General features: G+C 31.9%; 2 protein-coding genes across 2 annotated transcripts in view; both read right to left on the bottom strand.

Moving 5' to 3' along the window:
* Positions 1–1534: 1534 nt before the first annotated feature.
* Positions 1535–14692, bottom strand: LOC129910920 (ras-related protein Rab-8A). The gene is made up of 5 exons (XM_055988524.1): positions 14196–14692; positions 4256–4316; positions 3972–4176; positions 2307–2447; positions 1535–2247 (listed from the first exon to the last, which is right to left on the bottom strand). The coding sequence occupies exons 1-5, from the start codon at positions 14317–14319 to the stop codon at positions 2149–2151; spliced, it is 630 nt and encodes a 209-aa protein (XP_055844499.1). The 5' UTR covers positions 14320–14692; the 3' UTR covers positions 1535–2148.
* The window catches only part of LOC129910916 (DDB1- and CUL4-associated factor 8), a 144958-nt gene continuing 126583 nt past the window's right edge, over positions 2519–20893 (bottom strand). Inside the window, exon 8 of the mRNA XM_055988516.1 lies at positions 2519–2993. Within this exon, the coding sequence (XP_055844491.1) occupies positions 2931–2993 (63 nt within the window). The 3' untranslated portion in view covers positions 2519–2930. The remainder of the gene's footprint in view (positions 2994–20893) is intronic.

Here is a 20893-nt window from a genome sequence, read left to right as displayed (position 1 = left end):
CCCAATTGTATTCCTTTCCGTTTTAATTTTGTTCTTACTTTGTTTTTCTATTTATTAATAATGATTGATAATGATAAAAAAGCGAAAAGAGAGCAAATTTTATGAAAGTCTTTTGATTTGGAGCCTTTTCCCCCAACATATGTATTTTCTCAAGAGTTTTCGTTTAGAATAGCGCTGATTATACGTGAACAAGTTGGCAATACAAAATATTTTAACCATTTTAAAGTCATAATTAAAGCTGCAATAGGACTTTTTTTTAAAGGAAGGATTTTTATTCTCTGATTTCGTTATTAAAAGTAAAATAATCGAATGAACGGATAGAACATTTTTTTTCAATCTCTCCTCTTTTAATTTGTACATACTTCAAGGTCCAGTTGCTCCAAAAGATAGATTCTTTTTAAGAAAAACTATATTTTAATCAGAACAAAAAAAATCTAAGTCAAGGGAAACCACACACAATGAATCCCCAAATAAACCTTCAAAAATGTACTTTATATCTACGAAATATTTTGTAAAAATTTTATTTAATTTATAATATTCGATATAATATAAATAAAAAAGGAAAAAAAAATTTAAAAAAATATAAAATAAAATCAATCAATTTATGTACTTATAAAAAAAAATTGGCATTATTAATCGCTAGTAATGTATAATAATGAGTGTTTTTTGTGTTTGATTTTTAATTTATTTATTAATAACTTCTTTTTTCTATGTTTGCCAACTACTACATACAAATAATGTATTCATAATAATTCTTTCTTCCCGAAAAGATAAATTTTTAAAACAAACAAACACAAAAAGGCGCGAATATATTTTAATATTTTTTTTTATTTAATATTATTATTTCTTGTTTGTTTAATTTTTATCTAAATCTATTTTCTTAATAACGAACTTTTTTATTTAAATTGCAAATTCAAATGTGATAGCATGTATTTTTTTTTTTTCATTTTTTTTTCTGTATGCAAGCACCAAATCAATTGTTTTTTATTAATTTATTAATTTTTTTTCTATAACAACCAAATAAGTTTCTTATACAAAATTATTAAAAAAAGAAATGATAGTCGAAGCATGAAAAAAAACCTTCAAAAAATGATAAATGAATTGAATTAATTTTTTAAGCACAGTGCGAAGTGTGATTTGAATGTAAAAATAATATAACAAATAACGAAAACTTACTGAGAAAGGGATTACACATAAAATAGAACAAAGAAATTTGCCCTTTTATGTTGTGCGTATCTGTGAGATATTAAAGTGAGATTAAATTGCGCAGTAAAACAATAATATGTAATAAAAAAAACATGAAATTTTTGAAATTACAACACTTTTGAAAAATTCTTCAAAACACTGCCTTTATTTGTGTATTCTATTTTTTTTTTCTTTTCATCTTTTTTTTTATTTTTTTTTAATGAATCTATAATTTGCCACTATTTCAAAGTACAAAGTATTTTATTAATAATAATTGTTGTTGTTGTAATATAAAACTGTGCCAGTTACAAAGTCATTGCTTCATTTAGCAATTTAACATACACGATCGTTTTTTTTTTGTTATTTATTTTTAATTAGTTAATTTAAGTTGTTTTTTTCTTCTGAAAACATTATTTATTTGCTGTTTGAAATATTATAAAATTTTATAAGAATATAAGAACATGTTATAAAAAAAGTAAACCATCGATCGCATCATCATACAAAAAGAAGATATCAAATAAAAGGAGCAACAAAGAAGAAAAAAAAAAGTTCAAGAAGACAGAACACAAATGAGTCTTTTAGCACACAAAGGCGTGCCAGTTCGAATTATTTAAATATAATAATTATGTATAAACGCGGACCTAAACAGTAAATATATAGGAAACCTAAGGAAATACAAAAATAAATTGAAAAATTTTAATTGCCATTCAATGGCCTTATACTTTGTTTATGTTATTTTTTTATGTTTTTATCTTTATTTTTTTTTTTTTTTAATTTTTATTATTGTATGTATGAGTTTGAGTTTGTTTTTTTTTTTTTCTTTTATGTTAAGTTTTAATTGTTTTCTTTTTTTTGTTTTAATTTATTTTTTTAATTTTCGATAATTTATTCTTGTTAAAATCTTTTTTTTTTTTTTTGTTTATATAAATTAAAATCTTAACAAGAAATATATCTACAACCACGTCAAAGTAAACTGCACCTGGACAACCAACTGTCCGCTTTTCTTGCTGGCTCGAAATTTTTAGTTAATTGATGACCGCCTTTGGGTGGGTTAGTCGCCTCCTAGACACAAACACAAGAATGAATACATTGTAAATTGATGAAGATGATTTTGTATTTACCATTCGCTTTTCCATTTTCGCTTTAATGTCACTAGCAAGAGTTAAGAATGCCTCTTCGACATTTGTACTGTTCTTCGCGGACGTTTCCATGAATTTAATACCATACTCTATAGCTAATTGTTCACCACGTTCTCTAGAGACCTTTAAACATAACATAACCAAAGTTAAGTAAAGGATAGATAAATAATCCAAAAGAAGTCAAAAGATTAGAGGTTCTAAAATATAAGTTAATTTCTCCTACTAAAAATCGGCCAAATGACATTATACGAAATTATGTGACAATTTTGGCAATTTTATTGCTAAAATTGTATACTGAGCCATTGTACTACCAATCACTATTAAAAATAGCTTCAGCAGGGTTCACAACAACACAATAAAGAGATTACCTTTTCAGTAATCAATAACTGTTCCCGAGTTACAATAAATTTGATTCGGCGGATAAAGATATACACTACACAATTTACGAGCTCTATCTGGTGCCTTTTCAATCTCGGAGGACAACAGAGTGGGGCTTGTCATAAATGTGGAGAACATGATGTTATCAAATATACTCGGCTCACATTATGGACTTGGTCAGAACGTGTCTTACGGCAGTTATAACTTTGAGGAGTTCAAAAAAGTTGTTTATCTGGGAACAGAAGTGTCAGCTCGGTAAATGATATCAGCCAAAATCTCAAGGGGAGGATAACTCTATCTGATCACTGTTTCTCTGGGTTGAGAAAGTAATTGAGGAATAAAGCCCTATCGCCAGAATAAAGGAGCCGCTTTATAATTCCTGTACTTTTGCATAGAATAAAAGCATGGACTTGCATGCTTTGTATGAAAGCTCTTTTATTGCATTCAAAAAGAAGATTGGCGTACGATTTGTAGACTGATTTTATTTGAATGTAAGTAAATGCTTTTCATGTCTTCCCATTTTTTAACCAGTGCAATTTTCAGTTTAAGAATTGATTAAGGAGCTGGATTTCACGCTCCAATACCGGGAGGAAATTGGTAATTTGTCGTTAATTTTGGTCCAGTGGTAGGACGTTTCGAAGTAAAATCTGCTTGTTTAAGTCATCTTCTGGACTATTTATTGGACGTCAACGCCAGTCAAAGAACCTAAGAAGCTATTAATACCCGCCTAAACTGTCTATAGATCGTTAATATACAATATTGTCAGTTGAAGTTGCTGGGCCACAGCAGATTGGCTCATTTTTTTTCTCGCCGTAGTTTGGCAACATGAACAAAAATCGTTTTTAATTTCAATAACGATTTAAATATTTAAACAAAAATATTGAATTTATAGCGATTGGTGTTTTTAGAAGGCGAAAACTGTAAATTCTTTTTTTTTTTGTTCGAGTCTAGTTCCAGGTACATACTAGCCGTTTTTTATTATTCCCCTTTATCCATTTAGATCATTAATTAACACGTATTACAACAACTACATGAGATCTTGCTTTTCACAATTCATGTATTCATGTAGTTGTTGTGATACGTGTTAATTAATGATCTATATGGATCAAGTGGGATAGTAAAAAACGGCTACTGACAAAAGTAATATTACTTATTATCACCCTATCTGCTCTATTATCTTGATTTCATATTTAGTTATTATTTTGAATTTGAATTTTTAATGAACTTTCAACTTGCTCTTTAGCAAGTTTTCAAAATCTAATTTCTCACCTGTCGTTTCTCATTTAGTTCACATTTATTGCCAAGTAACATTTTCTCCACATCTGCTGATGCATTTTCCTCAATATTCCTTATCCAGTTTTTAATATTTTCAAAAGATTTCTCTTGCGTTATATCGTACACAAGCATTATACCCATTGCGCCTCTATAGTATGCAGTTGTAATAGTCCTGAAACGCTCTTGTCCAGCTGTATCCCTATATTATTTTAAGAGAAATGATAACAATTAAAAATAAAATAATTTATTCATTAAAAATCATCAATTTTCAACTTTACCATATTTGTAATTTGATTTTCTTTCCATCAAGTTCTATGGTTCGTATTTTAAAGTCAATTCCTAAAATGAAAAAAAAAAAAAATAAATAAATTTAATTAAAGTACGAGTATAATTATGTACAATAAGGTGGCCCTTAAATTGGTTTTTGCTTAGCTTCCCCGGTGGAAGGATATCAATTTGTTCTAACTAGCGAAAAAAATCTCTAATTTTTGGGAATTGCCTAATCTCCCGTTACAATCCGCAAGTTTAATGGAAAACCCCCAAATAAAATTCATGAAATGACATGACATGAAAATTTCACTCTAAATCCGGGAGAGGAAGGCAATCAAATAAAAATCGAACAAAAATAGGAAAAATTTTTCTCAGTATTTCCAACTAGATGGCGGCTATCCAAATGCATATCCCAAATAAGGACCACCCTAATGTACATATTAATAAGTTATAAAATATCGATCATTTTTCATCAATTTTATCATTAAATGACTCGTCGTAATTAACGTAGACACGCAAAACAAGTAGACAACTAAAAGTACGATATATGATGAGTTCTCAGTATGAAAGTTGGTTTTTATTGAACCTTAATTAAAAAAAAAATAAGCATAAAAATCGTTCTTGAAAGAAAGAAAATAGTTGAGGAACTAAACTCAAAAAAAGGAATATTAGGGAAACCGGCCGTACAGCTCCGATTTTGATGATCTTTCTTTCAAACAGGTCCTCAAACTCAGAATTTTGAAAAGTGGTTTGAAAATAAAAAGATCATCAAAATCGGCGCTGTAGGGCCGGGTTATATTATATTTTTTTGGCTTATTTTTGTTTGTATGTATGAAGTTCGTCACAGCTCGATTGCGAGTTATATTGAAATAACTATGAGATTTTGTCCTCATTTGTATGAATTTATACTTTATTCATAAGACAAATATCGTCCAGCTATATTTGTAAACTCACATAGTAGCTTCAAATTCACTGTATACAACTAAATTACTTTAAGAGCGACCACTGTCTGACACTGTCAGTCGTGGTTATCTCTCCTATAGAACAAATTTGATTGAAAATACGAATTTTGAAATAAATGGACTTATCATGTTTTAAAAAAACAATGATTCAATTCTTGTAACAAAAGTAAGTGCACAGAAAATGGATATGCATTTAATTTATTTATACATCTTCTTAAAATTTTGATGAGCAAGTTTTCTTTAATACATTAATGCTTCCTCAAACCCAAGATCAGAATTGGAAACTAAGTTGTCTCAATTGTATTAATTCATAAAAAAAAATATTAGCGAATTTGATTAATACCCGATTTTGCCTTCGTTGTGATTTTGTGAACTATCAGTGACAATGAGAAGCAGAGTACTACAAAAAAAATGGTTCTTTATCCTCAAAAATTTCTGTTTCCATTGCAAAAAAAAAATATTCAGAACTCTAGAAATACGAAATTTTAATAAACCATATAAAATTATACTTCTGAATGTTTGCCTCTCTGTCTTGACTTGACATAAGATTCATTAATATTTTGAATATAACTAAAAAAATAGAAACAAAAAAAAAGCCAATTAATATCTACAACATTTATCTCTCGTAAAAGACATTAAAAAAACCAATATCAATGTAAACAAACAACAAATCGATTGACTCTTGAGAGATTCAAGGCAAAACCAAACATCAAATTTGTAGTTTATCATTAAAAACAAGAAAACAACAGCACCAACAACAATACCAACATAAAGGGAAAACTCTCGCTTATCCCCACGTACAGAAGCAGACACAGACAACAGTTTACCTAAATTCTCAAGAATAGAATCTTTGTTCTAAATTTATCTGTTGTAACAGAGAAATTCAAATAATAATAATAATTTTTACTGTTGGCTGTAGGTATGTTGGCATGTGTTTTATATCTTTAGCAACAATGAATGGAAACCTGCTGTTTTGTATTTTATTTTGTTTTCTTGTTTTATTTTTTTTTTTTTTTTGCGAACTTGTAAGTTGTTGTTATACTCTCGATAGTCGTATAGTTTCTTTCTATTCTAAACTGCGCAACAATTCTCATCGAATGAATGAATTCCAAGCATTATTGTCGACGAAAGTAATCTTAAGTATGAGATAGTTTAATTTTTTTGTTTCAATTTAATTGAAAACACCCGTCCGTCGTCGTGGATTTAAACGGCCAACTCCGTCACTCATACAGCATCGCATAACAAAAACCCACAGCACAAAGAAGTGTCAGAGATTATTCTAAAACCTTAGCCGTTAACTTCTAGACACAGCTAGAGTTTAAAATCGGGAATGAAATTCTTTTCCATAAACAACCATTCGAATGCAATAGACAACTACAGTACTAACCTACGAGTATGTTGGCTATTTAACATTTTTGATTAATTAAAATCGAAACAATGCGACAGAGAACCAACAAAAAAAAAAAATATATAAAACGCGCTTGTCGCCGTCGCACACTGCGGTATATTTTAGTCTTAAACCTGGCCAAAAGTATTTGAGCACATTTTTCACATCAAATAGGTTTAGGTTTACAAAACAGGCCAGCTGTTTTGGCACTGAGTGAAACGCAAATAGGTGAAAATACAGACTGTTCTGAATTTAATCTATTTGGGTATAGCTTGGTGCCATTATTCTTTTCCCACCATGGTCTCGCCGTTTATATTAGAAACGATGTCGCATACCAACTTCAACCACAATACGGTCCATGTACAAACACATATTTTAATTTCATGTGGTTTAAATTCACGGTTAATAAGCGCATCATTCATACCTGTTTTATTTATCGGAGCCCCAATCTGGACAGTAATTCAACTTCTAACGAACTTGATGCTCTGTCCGACTCCATTCAAAGGATTGTTACCCTTTATCCTCGCACTGAAATCGTTATTATGGGCGATTTCAATGTACACAATTCTTCGTGGCTTCGCTTTTCTGGCCAGACAACACCCGAAGGAAGGTATGCCGAGATCTTTGCTGAGTTAAACCACCTAACTCAGCTTGTCGACGAGCCGACTCGAATATCGGACGTTAATGGTCGAGCTGAAAACACTCTAGACTTGTTCCTTACCTCTGACCCTGATAAATACACTGTTAGTGTATTATCGCCTCTAGGCACATCAGACCATTGTGTCATATCAGCGAATTTCTCGTGTCAAACAAACCCAGTTTAAGAAAAAGCACCAAGAAGAACCGTCTGGCAATACGAGAAAGCCAACTGGGAGGGACTCAACGAATTCTTCAAAAACTTTAACTGGTCGCTATGCTTCCTCGATAGTGACGTTGATTCCAGTGCTGATATGATAACAAATTTAATTCTCTCCGGAATGAGAAATTTTATCCCGAATAGGGTTAAAACAATCAAACCGAAAGAGAATGCATGGTTTGATTCGAGCTGCAAAGAGGTTATCAGGGTTAAAGAGGCAAGCTTTCGATGTTATAAAGCCAATCCCACTGAGGAAAACCGAAAAAAGTTCAAACAAGCTAGAAAGGCCAGCAACGCCCATATTCGACGAACCAAATTTTTGCATGATCAAGAATTAAGGCAAAAAATACTACAATGTCCCAAAGGTAGTAAAAATGTTTGGTCATTTGTAAAAAATATTCGCAACACTACCTCGTCGTCGGTTCCAACGCTCGTCTTCAATGACACTCCATTTGTTAGCTCTGTTGACAAAGCTAACCTACTTGCGAGGCAGTTCGCTGCCAACTCAACACTGCCTGATAGTGTCATGACTCCGCCAGTACTTGAGCGCGTAAACGGATTTATGGGACAAATCTTCTTTCGCACTCGTACAGTAGCAAGAGTTCTTAAAGATCTTGACATACACAAATCCGCTGGCCCGGATAGTATCCCCCCCATCGTTCTGAAGAGGTGTTCTTCCACGCTGGCAAAACCACTGCGTAAGCTTTTCCATCTGTCCTACTCTACAGGTCTCTTTCCGAGTGGATGGAGAACAGCATTTGTCCAGCCCATCCCTAAAAAAGGCGAATCTTCCTCACCCTCAAACTACCGACCGATCGCACTTACGTCCCTTCTTTCCAAGGTCATGGAAACGTTGATTAACTTTCAACTTAAGAAATATCTTGAGGATCGGAAGCTTCTTAATGACCGGCAGTACGGCTTTCGTAGCAACAGGTCCACTGGTGATCTGATAGTTTATCTCACCGAGCAGTGGAACAAATCTTTACATCGTTTTGGAGAAAGTTAGATTGTTGCACTTGATATTTCAAAGGCATTTGATAGAGTTTGGCATCAAGCTCTTCTTTCGAAAATGCGTGCTTTTGGAGTCGATGAATCTCTTCTTCGTTGGATTAGAAATTACCTTTCGAACCGTTCAATACAAGTTGTTTTGGATGGATTCAAGTCTGAAACCCACAAAATAAATGCTGGTGTGCCACAGGGCTCCGTTCTGTCTCCGACTCTCTTTCTCATTTTTATAAATGATCTCCTGTCTGAAACTTCTAATCCACTAAACTGTTTTGCAGATGATAGTACCCTCAGTTTTTCATATTCGTTTCCTGATTCTCGCCCAAGTTCTTCGGAAGTGGATCTTGATCGGCTAAATATGATAAACTCATTAAATTCTGATCTTAATAGCATTGTCCAATGGGGAATAAGAAATCGCGTAGAATTTAATGCTTCCAAAACTCAATGCTGCTTACTATCATTAAAGCGGAACATGTCTCCCATGCCACTATCCATGAGTGGTACTTGCATCGAAGAAACCGAAAAGCTTTCCATCCTCGGTATGTGCATTACAAACCACCTCCTGTGGAATGAACACATATTTGACACCGCTAAATCCGCTGCGAAATGTTTAGGTTTCCTCCGAAGATGCAAGAAATTTTTCTCCCCGTCTGATCTAGCAATTATTTATAAGGCGTACATTCGTCCAAAGCTTGAATATAACTCCCACATCTGGGCAGGTGCTCCAATAACCTCGTTGAGTTTCTTGGATAGAATACAAAATAGAGCTATAAAAATGATAGGTGATAGATCAATAACTGATACAATTACGTCTCTCGAGCACCGTCGTAACGTCTCATGTCTCACGTTGTTCTATCGTTATTTTTATAAGCAGTGCTCCGATGAAATAGCTAGTTGCATTCCTCCCCTGAAACAATTCAACCGTAATACTCGCGCTTCAAGGAATGCTCATCAGTTTACCCTAGAGTCCAACTTCGGACGTACCGTCAAATACAGAGATTCTTTCTTCAGCCGCACTACACGAATGTGGAACGCGTTACCCGCCTCTGTTTTCCCATCCCATTTCAAAACTCAGAACTTCAAAACTAATGTTCATCGGTATCTCCTTTCAAACCCCTCCCTATTTTCCTAATGCTCGTACTGTGTTCACCATATTAAGGGTACATTAATCCCTTTAGTGCGCGCTTATTATAAAAAAAAAAAAAAAAAAAAAAGGTATCAAATGACTAAAAAGTTATTTGGAAGGAAAAGTTTTTCATTTTCATTTTCTTTGTACAGTAAAAGCCACTTAAGTGCTTACCCACTTACCTCCCGACTAGCCGGGAGGAAAAAAAATTATTATAACTTAAAAAAACGCACGTAGAATCCCATGTTATAATTTATTCTTATTTTTGTTTTTGTTTTTTTACTCAAGTTGTTTTTAAATAGTTTTTCAGAAATTAAATTTCAAAGTTTAAATTTAGACATTTTTTTTTTCGTTTTTTAATTAATTTTGTATAAAATTTTGCAATATTATGAACATTTTTTATCATTATTCAATGGCCTGGTAGTTTTTAGTCAAATAATAAAGACCTCCTTCTAATAAATATTATAGTTTTTAAGAAATTAAAAGAAAACTAAGACACTTTTTTTCCGGGAAACGCTTTTTTTTTTTTTTTTTGTTTGCATTAAAATTTTTGTATTGCATTTTTTAAATGCATAATATCCCAAGAATATTGTGTCAAAATTTTAAGACGATTGGAGCAAAATTGACGAAAATATTTTAATACTTCGCTTATGAACGTTTTATTCCAGAGTTCAAAATTTTAAATCGCTCTCGTAACGTTTTCAAAGTCGGTGCCCCTCATAACTTCAAAACTACTGCACCGCTTCTTTTGAAATTTAGAATAATATTTCTGTATACACATATTAAGGTATCCCAGGGGAAATTTTCTCTTTTCACTTACAAAATTCAATTTTTACTTGCGATAACTTTAGGGCAAGTTTAGGATTCGAAAAAAAAAAAAAATCCGACTCGAGATAACAATCAGACATGACATTACGATAATTGAGAATGCTAAAAAAATGGTATAGGTCGTTTCAAATCAAAAGTCCCATGGAAAATTGAGCAAAAATAAAAAAACTCATTCGCTTACTGGAAGGAAGCATTTATGAGGCAGCTGAACTTTTTCTAAAATACGATAAATTAATGAAGAACAGTTCTTGATATCCCTATTTTAATTAATTGGTCCGTCTGTGAGATTCACTGGGTTAGCCTCAGAAAGCAGAGGCAAGTCTCCGGGGCACGCATCACTCCATATCCGCGGACAATACAAAAAAACATACAATTATTTAATTATTTATCATTTGAAGGCAGTTGGGATAACTTTGCCGAAGATATTATTATAGGACTAGGTGAATATGGACCGGAAATGTCCAGTTTATATGATAGCAATTCATAACTTAAAATTCTATTCACATCTTTTCATTTGTATAATTGCGCAGTAAATATCTTATTTTTATTTTTCAATTATTTTGGAGTCGTCACCATAGAAATCATAAATAAACAAATTCAGATTTTTCATTTGCTTATTTTTTTCTCTAGCATTTCTTTCATTCAAACAAGCATGATTTGTTGTTATTTTTGAGTTGATTTGTAGCAATGAGCCAATAAATTTGAGTTTTTTGTTTTTTTGTTCTCAATTTTATTGGAAGGGAGAAAATAAACTCTGAGTCAGGACTTTTGATTTGAAACGACCTATAGCTCGATCTACAACCTACAGGTTAACTAGTTTTGGGTGATTTCCCAGAGGAAAAATTGAAATTTTTTTAGGATCAAAACTAACGGTACTTCTTCTTCTCCATTATCGACGATAGTCATGATCTCGGATGGGGTCACAACTCTCCCACTCTACTGCTTCACACTCCGGCTCCGCATGTGGGGTTCGCCGTTATTAACGGTACCTGTCATAGAACGTTTTTTTTTTTTCATTTATAAATATCTCGTACAAGACTAACCCGATTTCAACGAAAATTTTTATACAAAAGCGTTCCAGCAAAGGTACGAGTAGTATTAAAATTTTGGAAAATTTTCAAAAAACACATTTTTGGATTTTTAAAAAATATTTCAAAAGGAGAATGGGCATTTTGGACGTTGAGCGGCCATTAATAAAATCGGTATCAAATGAAAGAGCAATAGCTTAGGAAAAACTTTTACATTGGAAGTTTCGCTGTATTGCTTTAAGAATGCAAGTTATTGCAATATTAGTATTGTTAATGCATCGTTTAATGTGTGAAAGAGAAATTAAATTATATTCTTATTTTAATTTAGTTATATGAAGCTCTGTCATTTTCCCTGACCCTGAAGACATTGATCTTGAAAATCGGACCAATAGTACTCATAATACAAGATTTTTAAGCCAACCACTTTTGTTTTTGTTCGACAGTTTTTCAATCGATTCAAACTAAAAAAAAAATTGAACAACAAAACTCTCAAAATAGGCTTGAAATTGTTGCTTAAAAAAGCTTATAGTTTGGGTTCTAGTGGTTGGATATTCAAGATTAAGGTCTTCAGAGTCAGGGAAAATGACAGAATATCATAATATGCACTTAAAATACATATTAAAGTTACAACATAGACACAATATGCATAAAGTGTTAAATGCAAAAATGCATTTTTTCCGTTTTTGCTGTACGTCCCAAGGATAAAACTTTTTCAAAACATATGTAAGACTTAGGCCGTGTGCGAATTGCGTTAGAATGTTGGTTAAAATTTGACGTTTGGTTAAATTTTGACACTAGCGTGGTAAATAAAATGGGTCAAAACTTACCCAGCTGCGGAGCAGGGTAAAATTTGACACTAGTGGTTAAAATTTGACGTTTCTCAAGATAGAAATATCAAGATAGATTTGAAATTATTTTTGTTATAATGCGTTGATTTTTTTAGAAATGTAAAAGTATTAATACAAAGGACTTCCTCAAGTTATTGTTCATCTTGAAAATGTACAAATTGGTTGTTTGTTTTTTAATTTGTATATTTCTATTTTGTTGGCAGCTAGTGAGCTCTGAATAAGTGTTCGAAGACTGAATTAAAAATGTCTTTTTGATAGTAATGAATTGGAAAATTATCGATTAAAATAAAGAAAAGAATGTGAAATTGAGAATTCCTTAGATATTTATACTAGAATATTTAACTTTATATATTTTCAGCTGGGTTTTGTTTTAAAAAATAATTAATTGAATAAATGAAAAACCATTTTTGAGGGTAATTTTGTTTTATCTTGAGGGAATTTTGATCAAAATAGTGCCAAGAAAAAAGTCCCATTTAATACATTTTAACCCAATTCGCACAGCAAAAAAATAAATTTGATCGATTTTTTAACCAAACGTCAAATTTTAATCGTGGTTGAAATTTTAACCAACATTTTAACGCAATTCGCACACGGCCTTAATAACATCATAAAATAACAAATTCATTAATGGCCGCGTAACGTCCACGTTTCATACAAATTTGTCCATTCTCCTTTTCTTTGAAAAATCAATTTTTTGAAAACGGGTTTGTGAAAAATTTTGAAATTTCGTTTTTATATGTAAATTAATTATTTCTTCAAAATGGCATTTTTTGAAAAATGTTAGAAAATTTTTATGTACATATGTATAAAAATTATTTTTTTAAAAACGGCTCTAACGATTTTCGAGAAAATTTTTTCTAAAAATTCCTTTTTATGCAAGAAATAAAATAGTATGCCATTTTATTTCTTGTATGGTTTTATGTAAAAGATCAATTAAAACGGTGTTTAATTAATTATAAAAACAGATTTTATTTTTAATTTTTTTTTTTAATTTCTTGAAAATATCAAGGAAATTAGGGAAATTCCTTGAATAAAAAGCTTAAACATTAGAGTTACTTTTACCATAAGATCAAGATTGTGCGACCCCAGCCGTGCATTTTTTTTTTTTTTTTAATCGCATACAAATTCGGGCTTTTTCAATTAGTGCAAGTTGCAATTGATGGTGTCGCGAACCGTGATGACCAATTTTTAGATAGACTTCACTAAAGAGTAGTCTGGTTATCTACATATCTGTTATGGGATATAAGCTTAATCATGGGAGGCAAAGTTGAGAAAATTGTTTTATGACCAAGTTTCAAGTCAAAATATTACACTGTGCCTCGCGGGATGAATCATCGAGGGAGACACATATTCCGATTTCAACTGCCCGCCAGCCACCACCACCACCACCTCACCATTGATGGCCGCAAGTGGTTTTGCTTACTTCATGGAAAAGACAGAGAAGACAGAGAAACAAGTCAAAAAGTGCCTGACACTGTTTTGAAAGAAGATGGGTTTGAAGTCTAGAACTTGGATCATCATCGTCTGGATATCATTATAGACCAAAACGATCGATAAGGAAGCTAGTAATACATCATCATGACCGCCCGCCACGGTCACAAAACTACTACAAAAAACAGGGTGTGTTTTATCTGCCTTATCATTTATTAAGAGGAAATATATACAAATTCAAGCTAAAAAAGAAAAAAAAATGTGATGACCACGACTGATTAAATAATAGAAAAGCGCCTCGTTGAAATGAGAAAACGGTCAAAGGGCAACTAACAAACCAACAAGACAACAACGATGACAACTTTATAGACTCTAGAGAACCGAGTCATACTTTTTTTTTACATGGAAATGACAACATCGAAATACCTTTAAACCACTTAACGCAAAGCAGAATTAAACACACTTTTTTAAACTTACCAATTGTCGAGATAAATGTTGTGTTGAAGGCATCCTCGGAAAATCGAAATAGAATGCAGGTCTTGCCAACTCCAGAATCGCCGATTAAAAGCAACTTAAACAAATAATCGTACGTCTTGGCCATAGTTTGGATTTTTTTTTTTTTTGGCTAATTTATTTTATTTGCTTTGTGTGTGTTTAGACGAATAATAATGTGAGAACTGCGAGGTGTTATGATTTTTTTTGATTTACTTATTTTTCTTTGCTAAATTAAGATTTCACTTTTTTTTTGTTTCTTCTCTTGTTATCGCGCATCTATGTCTCGGGTTTTTTTTTATTTTTTTTTTTTTCTAGGGAAGGTCTTTGATTTTATTTCGTTTAGGGAGATTATCTTTATTTGTTAATAATTATAATAATATATGAAATTAAAAAGTTCACAAAGTTGAAGAGACGGGAAGAGACAAAGCTCGTGTAGAAAATTTTATATTTCTTTTTTTTTTTTATATAAAATTTTTTTTTCTTTTTGATGACACAAATGTTTTTCGATAACTTTCAACAAGAGATGAAGATGTGAGTTGTATAGTTTGCTCGCTTGAATAGTTTGTGTATTCAAGAGTGAAAGAGATGAGTAGTGTTGTGTGGTAGAAAAACAGATGATGAATGGATATGAAGTGGGAATAACTTCAGGTGAGTATGTTGGATACAGGGTGCATCGACAAACTATACTAGCTATGTTCCTTTGGGAGGTGGCAAAGTACTACTATAGTAGTTTACTAGCGATTTTCAATGGAACGCACTTTCAACGAATTCAATACAAATCGTATCTACTCGAGAAGAAGAGCATGAGTAGATGATAGTACTAGATTAACCAAAATTTCTACTATTAGTAGACTACCACCTCCAATGGGACAGGGCTACTGTATTAGTGCCTGGCTACACAGTGTTGTGCCCAATCACGTTCCAATTCACATTTTCTAGGAACAAACGTCAAAATGACGAAAATCCTCACCCCTCTTGCCAACAAGCTGACTGGTTAGGCGATTGAAAAATCACCGTGTAGCCCGGCACTTATAGTTTGTCAATGACAGGGTGTTACAGAAAAGTTGCAAATTATAATAACCGTTTAGATGGATCTACATTTCGTCTCTTGGATGCTATCTTGTTCTAAAGACCGTTTTTTACGAAATTGAGTTAAGTATGCAGTCTTTATAATTTTGGGACGTATTAAATTGTATTAAATTGAACAAATGGAAAAAAAAAGAATTTCATAATTTCTATCCCGTCCAATATCCACTTTTTTGGATGTTTTGTTCATTATGCGTATGAACTTCCCTATCATATGTCTATTTTGTTATTTTTTTAAATTATTTTTTAAATGTATTTACTGTTATAAAGTACAAAATAAGATCTTAAGCCTAGTACGCTGCTGAAGTGAAACGAAATTTCCATACAAAATTTCGTTTACTAAATTTTAAACGAAATTAAATTTGTTTTGTTTTTGCTGTTAAACTTATTTGCTGAAGTTTTTTATTGAATTTTTTGACTTGTACTTTTATTATTTTTCCTTTGCTATAATACCCAATGGTATTTTTTCGTTAACATTTTCGCTGTTAACTTTGGAGACTTCAAAATTTTTCGTTTCGCATCAGCAGCGTACTAGGCCTTAAGATTAAGAAAACGAATTTCTGGTTTTGTTTAAAGGCTTAACTACATACACCACTTTTTGAAAAACTACAAAAGTGAAAATATTTTTTTTCTGGCTAGCGCAATTGTTTTGTGAAAAAGAGTAGAAAAATTGTTTATTTGACCAAAAAATAAGCTTTCTGCATCATTTGTTTTAATTTTTCAGACCAAAAAACTATAGTCATTTTATTTAAACACTATATAAAAGAAAACAGTAGGGGTATTCACGATCCGGTGCAACTGGTCTAGTATCATTGCAAAAGTGCAAAAGTGTAAAATCTTACAACACTACAACAACAAAATATATGGATTGAAATTTTACAATGGTCTTGCACTTTTGCTATACCCTAACCCTATTGCAAAATAAAAATACAATGGAGTAAAATTATTTTTGACAGATGGCAGCTCACCGTCGCGTCGCCCATGATAAACAGTTTGTCTTTTTTATTCTGTTTATAATGGTTGTCGCTACTCATGTCCCGTAATTTAGTTTATTTTGATGTAAAATAACTAGTGAAAATTAATTAACCCGAACAAAACAAAGGATTAAATTATAAAAAATGGAAAAGAAGAATAACAACGGCGGAGGAAAAAAAAACATCATGGATTTCATTCATGCTTCAATATTTACTATAGATAAGAAGAGGGGCGTTCAAGATCTATTGTAAAAAAATAAAATTTTACATTTTTACTAGGCCTGTTGCACCAGATCGTGAATACCCCTAGTGTTTGACTTTTTAGTAGTATTCTCGAAATTCTTTAAACCATAAAACCATTAGGGGTATTCTCGATCTGGTGCAACAGGCCTAGTAAAAATGTAAAATTTTATTTTTTTACAATAGATCGTGAACGCCCCTCTTCTTATCTATAGTAAATATTGAAGCATGAATGATGTTTTTTTTCCCACCGTTGATTCATCTTTTTTTCAATTTTTTATAATTTAATTCTTTGTTTTGTTCGGGTTAATTAATTTTCACTAATTATTTTACATCAAAAGAAACTAAATTACGGGACATGAGTAGCGACAACCATTATAAACAGAATAAAAAAGACAAACTGTTTATCATGGGCGACGCGACGGTGAGCTGCCATCTGTCAAAAATAATTTTACTCCATTCTATTTTTATTTTGCAATAGGGTTAGGGTATTGCAAAAGTGCAAGACCATTGTAAAATTTCAATCCATATATTTTGTTGTTGTAGTGTTGTAAGATTTTACACTTTTGCACTTTTGCAATGATACTAGACCAGTTCCATCGGATCGTGAATACCCCTATTATGTGTTCTATATTACTAAATCCACTTTATGCTCGTTTTTTGTTTGTGTTTTCTTCTATGTTGTTCAATATTGAGTTTTTTTTTGTTTAAGCCTGGTACGCAGCTAGCGCTAAATTTTAGCTCCCATACAAATTATCGAAAAATTTTAGCCGAGCTAAAATGAGTCCCATACAAATTACACTAAGTTAACAAAATTAAATTTTTTTTTTGTTGCCGAAACAAAAATATACTTTTCGGAAGGTTTTCAGTGTGCTAAACTCAAATCCGAAGTAAAAAAAAATTAATCAGCTCTCGTTTTTGAAATATAAATATCTTATATATAAAAAAGAGTTCGTTAACTGTGTGTGGCCGATAAACTCGCGTTTGGCTGGTCCGATTTTGGTAATTTTTTTTTTGTTTGAAAGGTATTAATGTGTAGATGGTTTGTATAAAAAAAATTAATACCTTTTCTCCCATCTTTACATAGCTGTCAATTTGTACGAGTGATGAAACACTCTCGCTTTTTAAAAAATTTAACTTAGCTTAATTTGTAAACAAATTAATTCAGACAGGATTTCAAAATTATTATAATTATTATCGTTTAAAGCTAGCCCCACCCGCTTCGCTAAGTGCATTTATAATAAAAATTTAACCTGTGTGAAAATATTTTAAAACCGAAAAGTGAATTTATATTTAATTTAATGTTTTTTGGTTAGATCAATACCTCATATTTTCAACAATGGGCTTTGCGCTTTATTTATGGTTAAAGCGAACGTAAGATGAACACAAAATCAAAAAAGCAAGTCTGACGGAATCATTTAAATTCGATGAAGCAAAACATCTTTGTCTTTGAATTTTCCACAAAAAATGGTCTTCAATCAGAGCTGCCATTAAATTCCTTACGGGAAAACTGGTATTATTACAAAGTTTTAGGTAGGTTGATATTTCGGAGCAATATAATTGGTGGTCCTATTGCGGAGTTCCTGGTTAATCCAAGGAATTCAATAACTCCGTCGGGTAATTAACTACATCGTTTTCACTTCTAATTGTGTCAACTGATTTGTGAAGTCTGATATATTGGCAGATACATTATACCAGAAGAAGCACGATCCAGTGCTTTTTATTTTTAAGATGTTTTCCCAGTACCAAAAGTTAAGAATTAAAGAAGGTATGGTCATTCAGTGTTTAGGTTTGTGTTTTTCATATGCACCTGGTTTCTGATGGTACGGGGAAAACATCTTATAAATAAAAAGCACTGGATCTGGCTTCTTCTGGTATAAAGTATCTATATATCAGCGGCAGAATTTTCTAAGTAGGGTTATTGGACAACACAATAATGCCACTTGATTCTGAAGGCCAAACTACAATACGAACGAATTTTTTTTGAAATGCAAGTTCGAGGAATGATTTGATTCAAACTGAGTGTCCAAACATAAAAATTACAAAAATCACGGTTCGTTAAATGAATAAGCAATAAAAGCAAAAAGTTTCTAAAAGTCATAGTAAACTTTAGCACGATGCGATAGCCCAGTAATTTTAGGCATTTTTAACCCCAATCTGCGGAAAAATTCCTACTGGGCTGAATTTGGGTATACACCTTCGTTACGACGACGTTGTAATGAAGATGTGAAAAATCGACATTGATATCGTGCCGGCGTTATAGAGGTCAAAAGGTCACGAAAATCAGTTTTTCGCATATATCTCGCGACGTGTTGCTCAAAGGTCAATAGGGATCTGTAGTAAAATTATTTGTCATAAAATTATCTACCAATATTGCCTTATGCATTTTTCTGTAAAATCAACCGTTTTCGAAATAGACGCTACCATTTTTTGTGGAAAATTTAAAGACAAAGATGTTAAATGATTCCGTCAGACTTGCTTTTTTTATTTTGTGTTCATCTTACGTTCGCTTAAACCATAAATAAAGCGCAAAGTCCATTGTTGAAACTATGAGGTATTGATCTAACCAAAAAACATTAGAATAAATTTAGAAATGTTCACTGCAATGAATATAAATTCACTTTTCGGTTTGAATATATTTTCACACAGGTTAAATTTTTTTTATAAATGAATCATTATTTTCAAAACATGATAAGTCCATGATTTTAAATTTTGCAGGAGAAGAAAAAAACGTTCTATTTTCTTTTGATGTGTGTAGAAAAATTTATAAAAAATATATTTTGTAGAACTTTTGCCTAGGTACAAAATACCGTTTCGTTTTTAATTTTTGGAGCGATAGTTCAAAAGATAAAAAATAAAAACGCTTTTGGACTTATCATACTTTGAAAATATACGGATGTGAAATTAATTTTAAAATGGGTACACAATTTTGCTTTCATCTCCAATCTATCACAAAATTGTATTTGAGATTAAAATATAATGTATATATAATGTCCGGAGTGCTTCTTTAACTTTAAAGAAGCTTTAAACTTAAGCCAGTAGCTTAATATAGCATTTACACATAAAAAGCTGTTGTTTATTTTCAAAAGATGATAAGTCCGGGACTTATCCTGTTTTTGATACTTAAAAAAATATTTCACTTAGCTGTAAAATCGGATATACATAGATGGAGTAGATACTACATTATTTTGAAGATAGACGTGGTTATCCCTAGAGTAACAATTTAGTCAAAAAAACGAATTTTGAAAAAAAGTGGACTTATCATGTTTTGAAAATAAATGATTCAAATACACTCAGCGAAGCGGGTGGGGTAAGCTAGTATAAATATAAATAAAAATTTTGTAAACCAGTGTTATCGATAACTTGTATGGGAATTTTATCTTGGCTAAAATTTAGCGCGAGCAGAGTACCAGGCTTTAATATCCAATATCCCTACATAGGGCAGTGTTACCCAAGTAACAATTTAGCTTTCATAAGGGTCAATGCAAGCTATTTTTTGGCTTTCATAACAAGGACAGGTCTTATGCAAATCATTTTGGCGCATTTTACCAAAATTGCATAGGACTTTCCTTCACAAGTAATCCACAAGCTAATAGCTTGTGACAAACAGCTTAAAATGGCCTTACGGAGGTCTTCCTGCAGAGGGTTTATCTAATGTACAAAACGGATTACTTGCGTAGGATGTTATAATAAGGCCTTATAGAAATTGTTGTAGGTGTTGTAGAAAATGTTGAATTTATGCATAAAAAAGAATTAATTGAATTTTATTTCATTTTTTTATACTTTCTTTTTATTTTTTCTGTTTTGCATTTTCTACATATTATTTTATTTATTTTAATTTTTTCCTATTTTGTTTATTTTCCTTTTTTGGAAATTCAACTGCTCTTTCTGAAATGATGAGAATATTATTTTAATTGAAAAAGAACACATTTTTTTATTTTCATCACATGGCCTGGCCAGGAATCGATCCCACGTACCTCTGCATACCAAGCCAGCATCTTAAGCCTGGTACGCTGCTCGCGCTAAATTTTAGCTCCCATACAAATTATCGAAAAATTTTATCTAAAGCCTGGTACGCTGTTCGAGATAAATTTTAGCTCCCATACAAATTATCGAAAAATTTTAGCCGAGCTAAAATGGATCCCATACCAATTATCGATAACTTGTATGGGAATTTTATCTCGGCTAAAATTTAGCGCGAGCAGCATACCAGGCTTTACCAGTAGACCATGCTCGAATATTAAAGATGAATGGAAAATTGGAAAATTATGCCTAAAAGGCATAATTATGCCTCAGTTGGCATCGCTGGGTGGTACCAAAACGTGGCGCTCAACTTATAGTAGGGGTATTCACGATCTGGTGCAACAGGCCTAGTAAAAA

Source organism: Episyrphus balteatus, chromosome 2, assembly GCF_945859705.1.
Source record: "Episyrphus balteatus chromosome 2, idEpiBalt1.1, whole genome shotgun sequence".
In the NCBI taxonomy this organism is placed as follows: Eukaryota; Metazoa; Arthropoda; class Insecta; order Diptera; family Syrphidae; genus Episyrphus; species Episyrphus balteatus.
The sequence above is the reverse complement of the archived record's forward strand: the minus strand, read 5'-3'. Positions and strand labels throughout refer to the sequence as shown.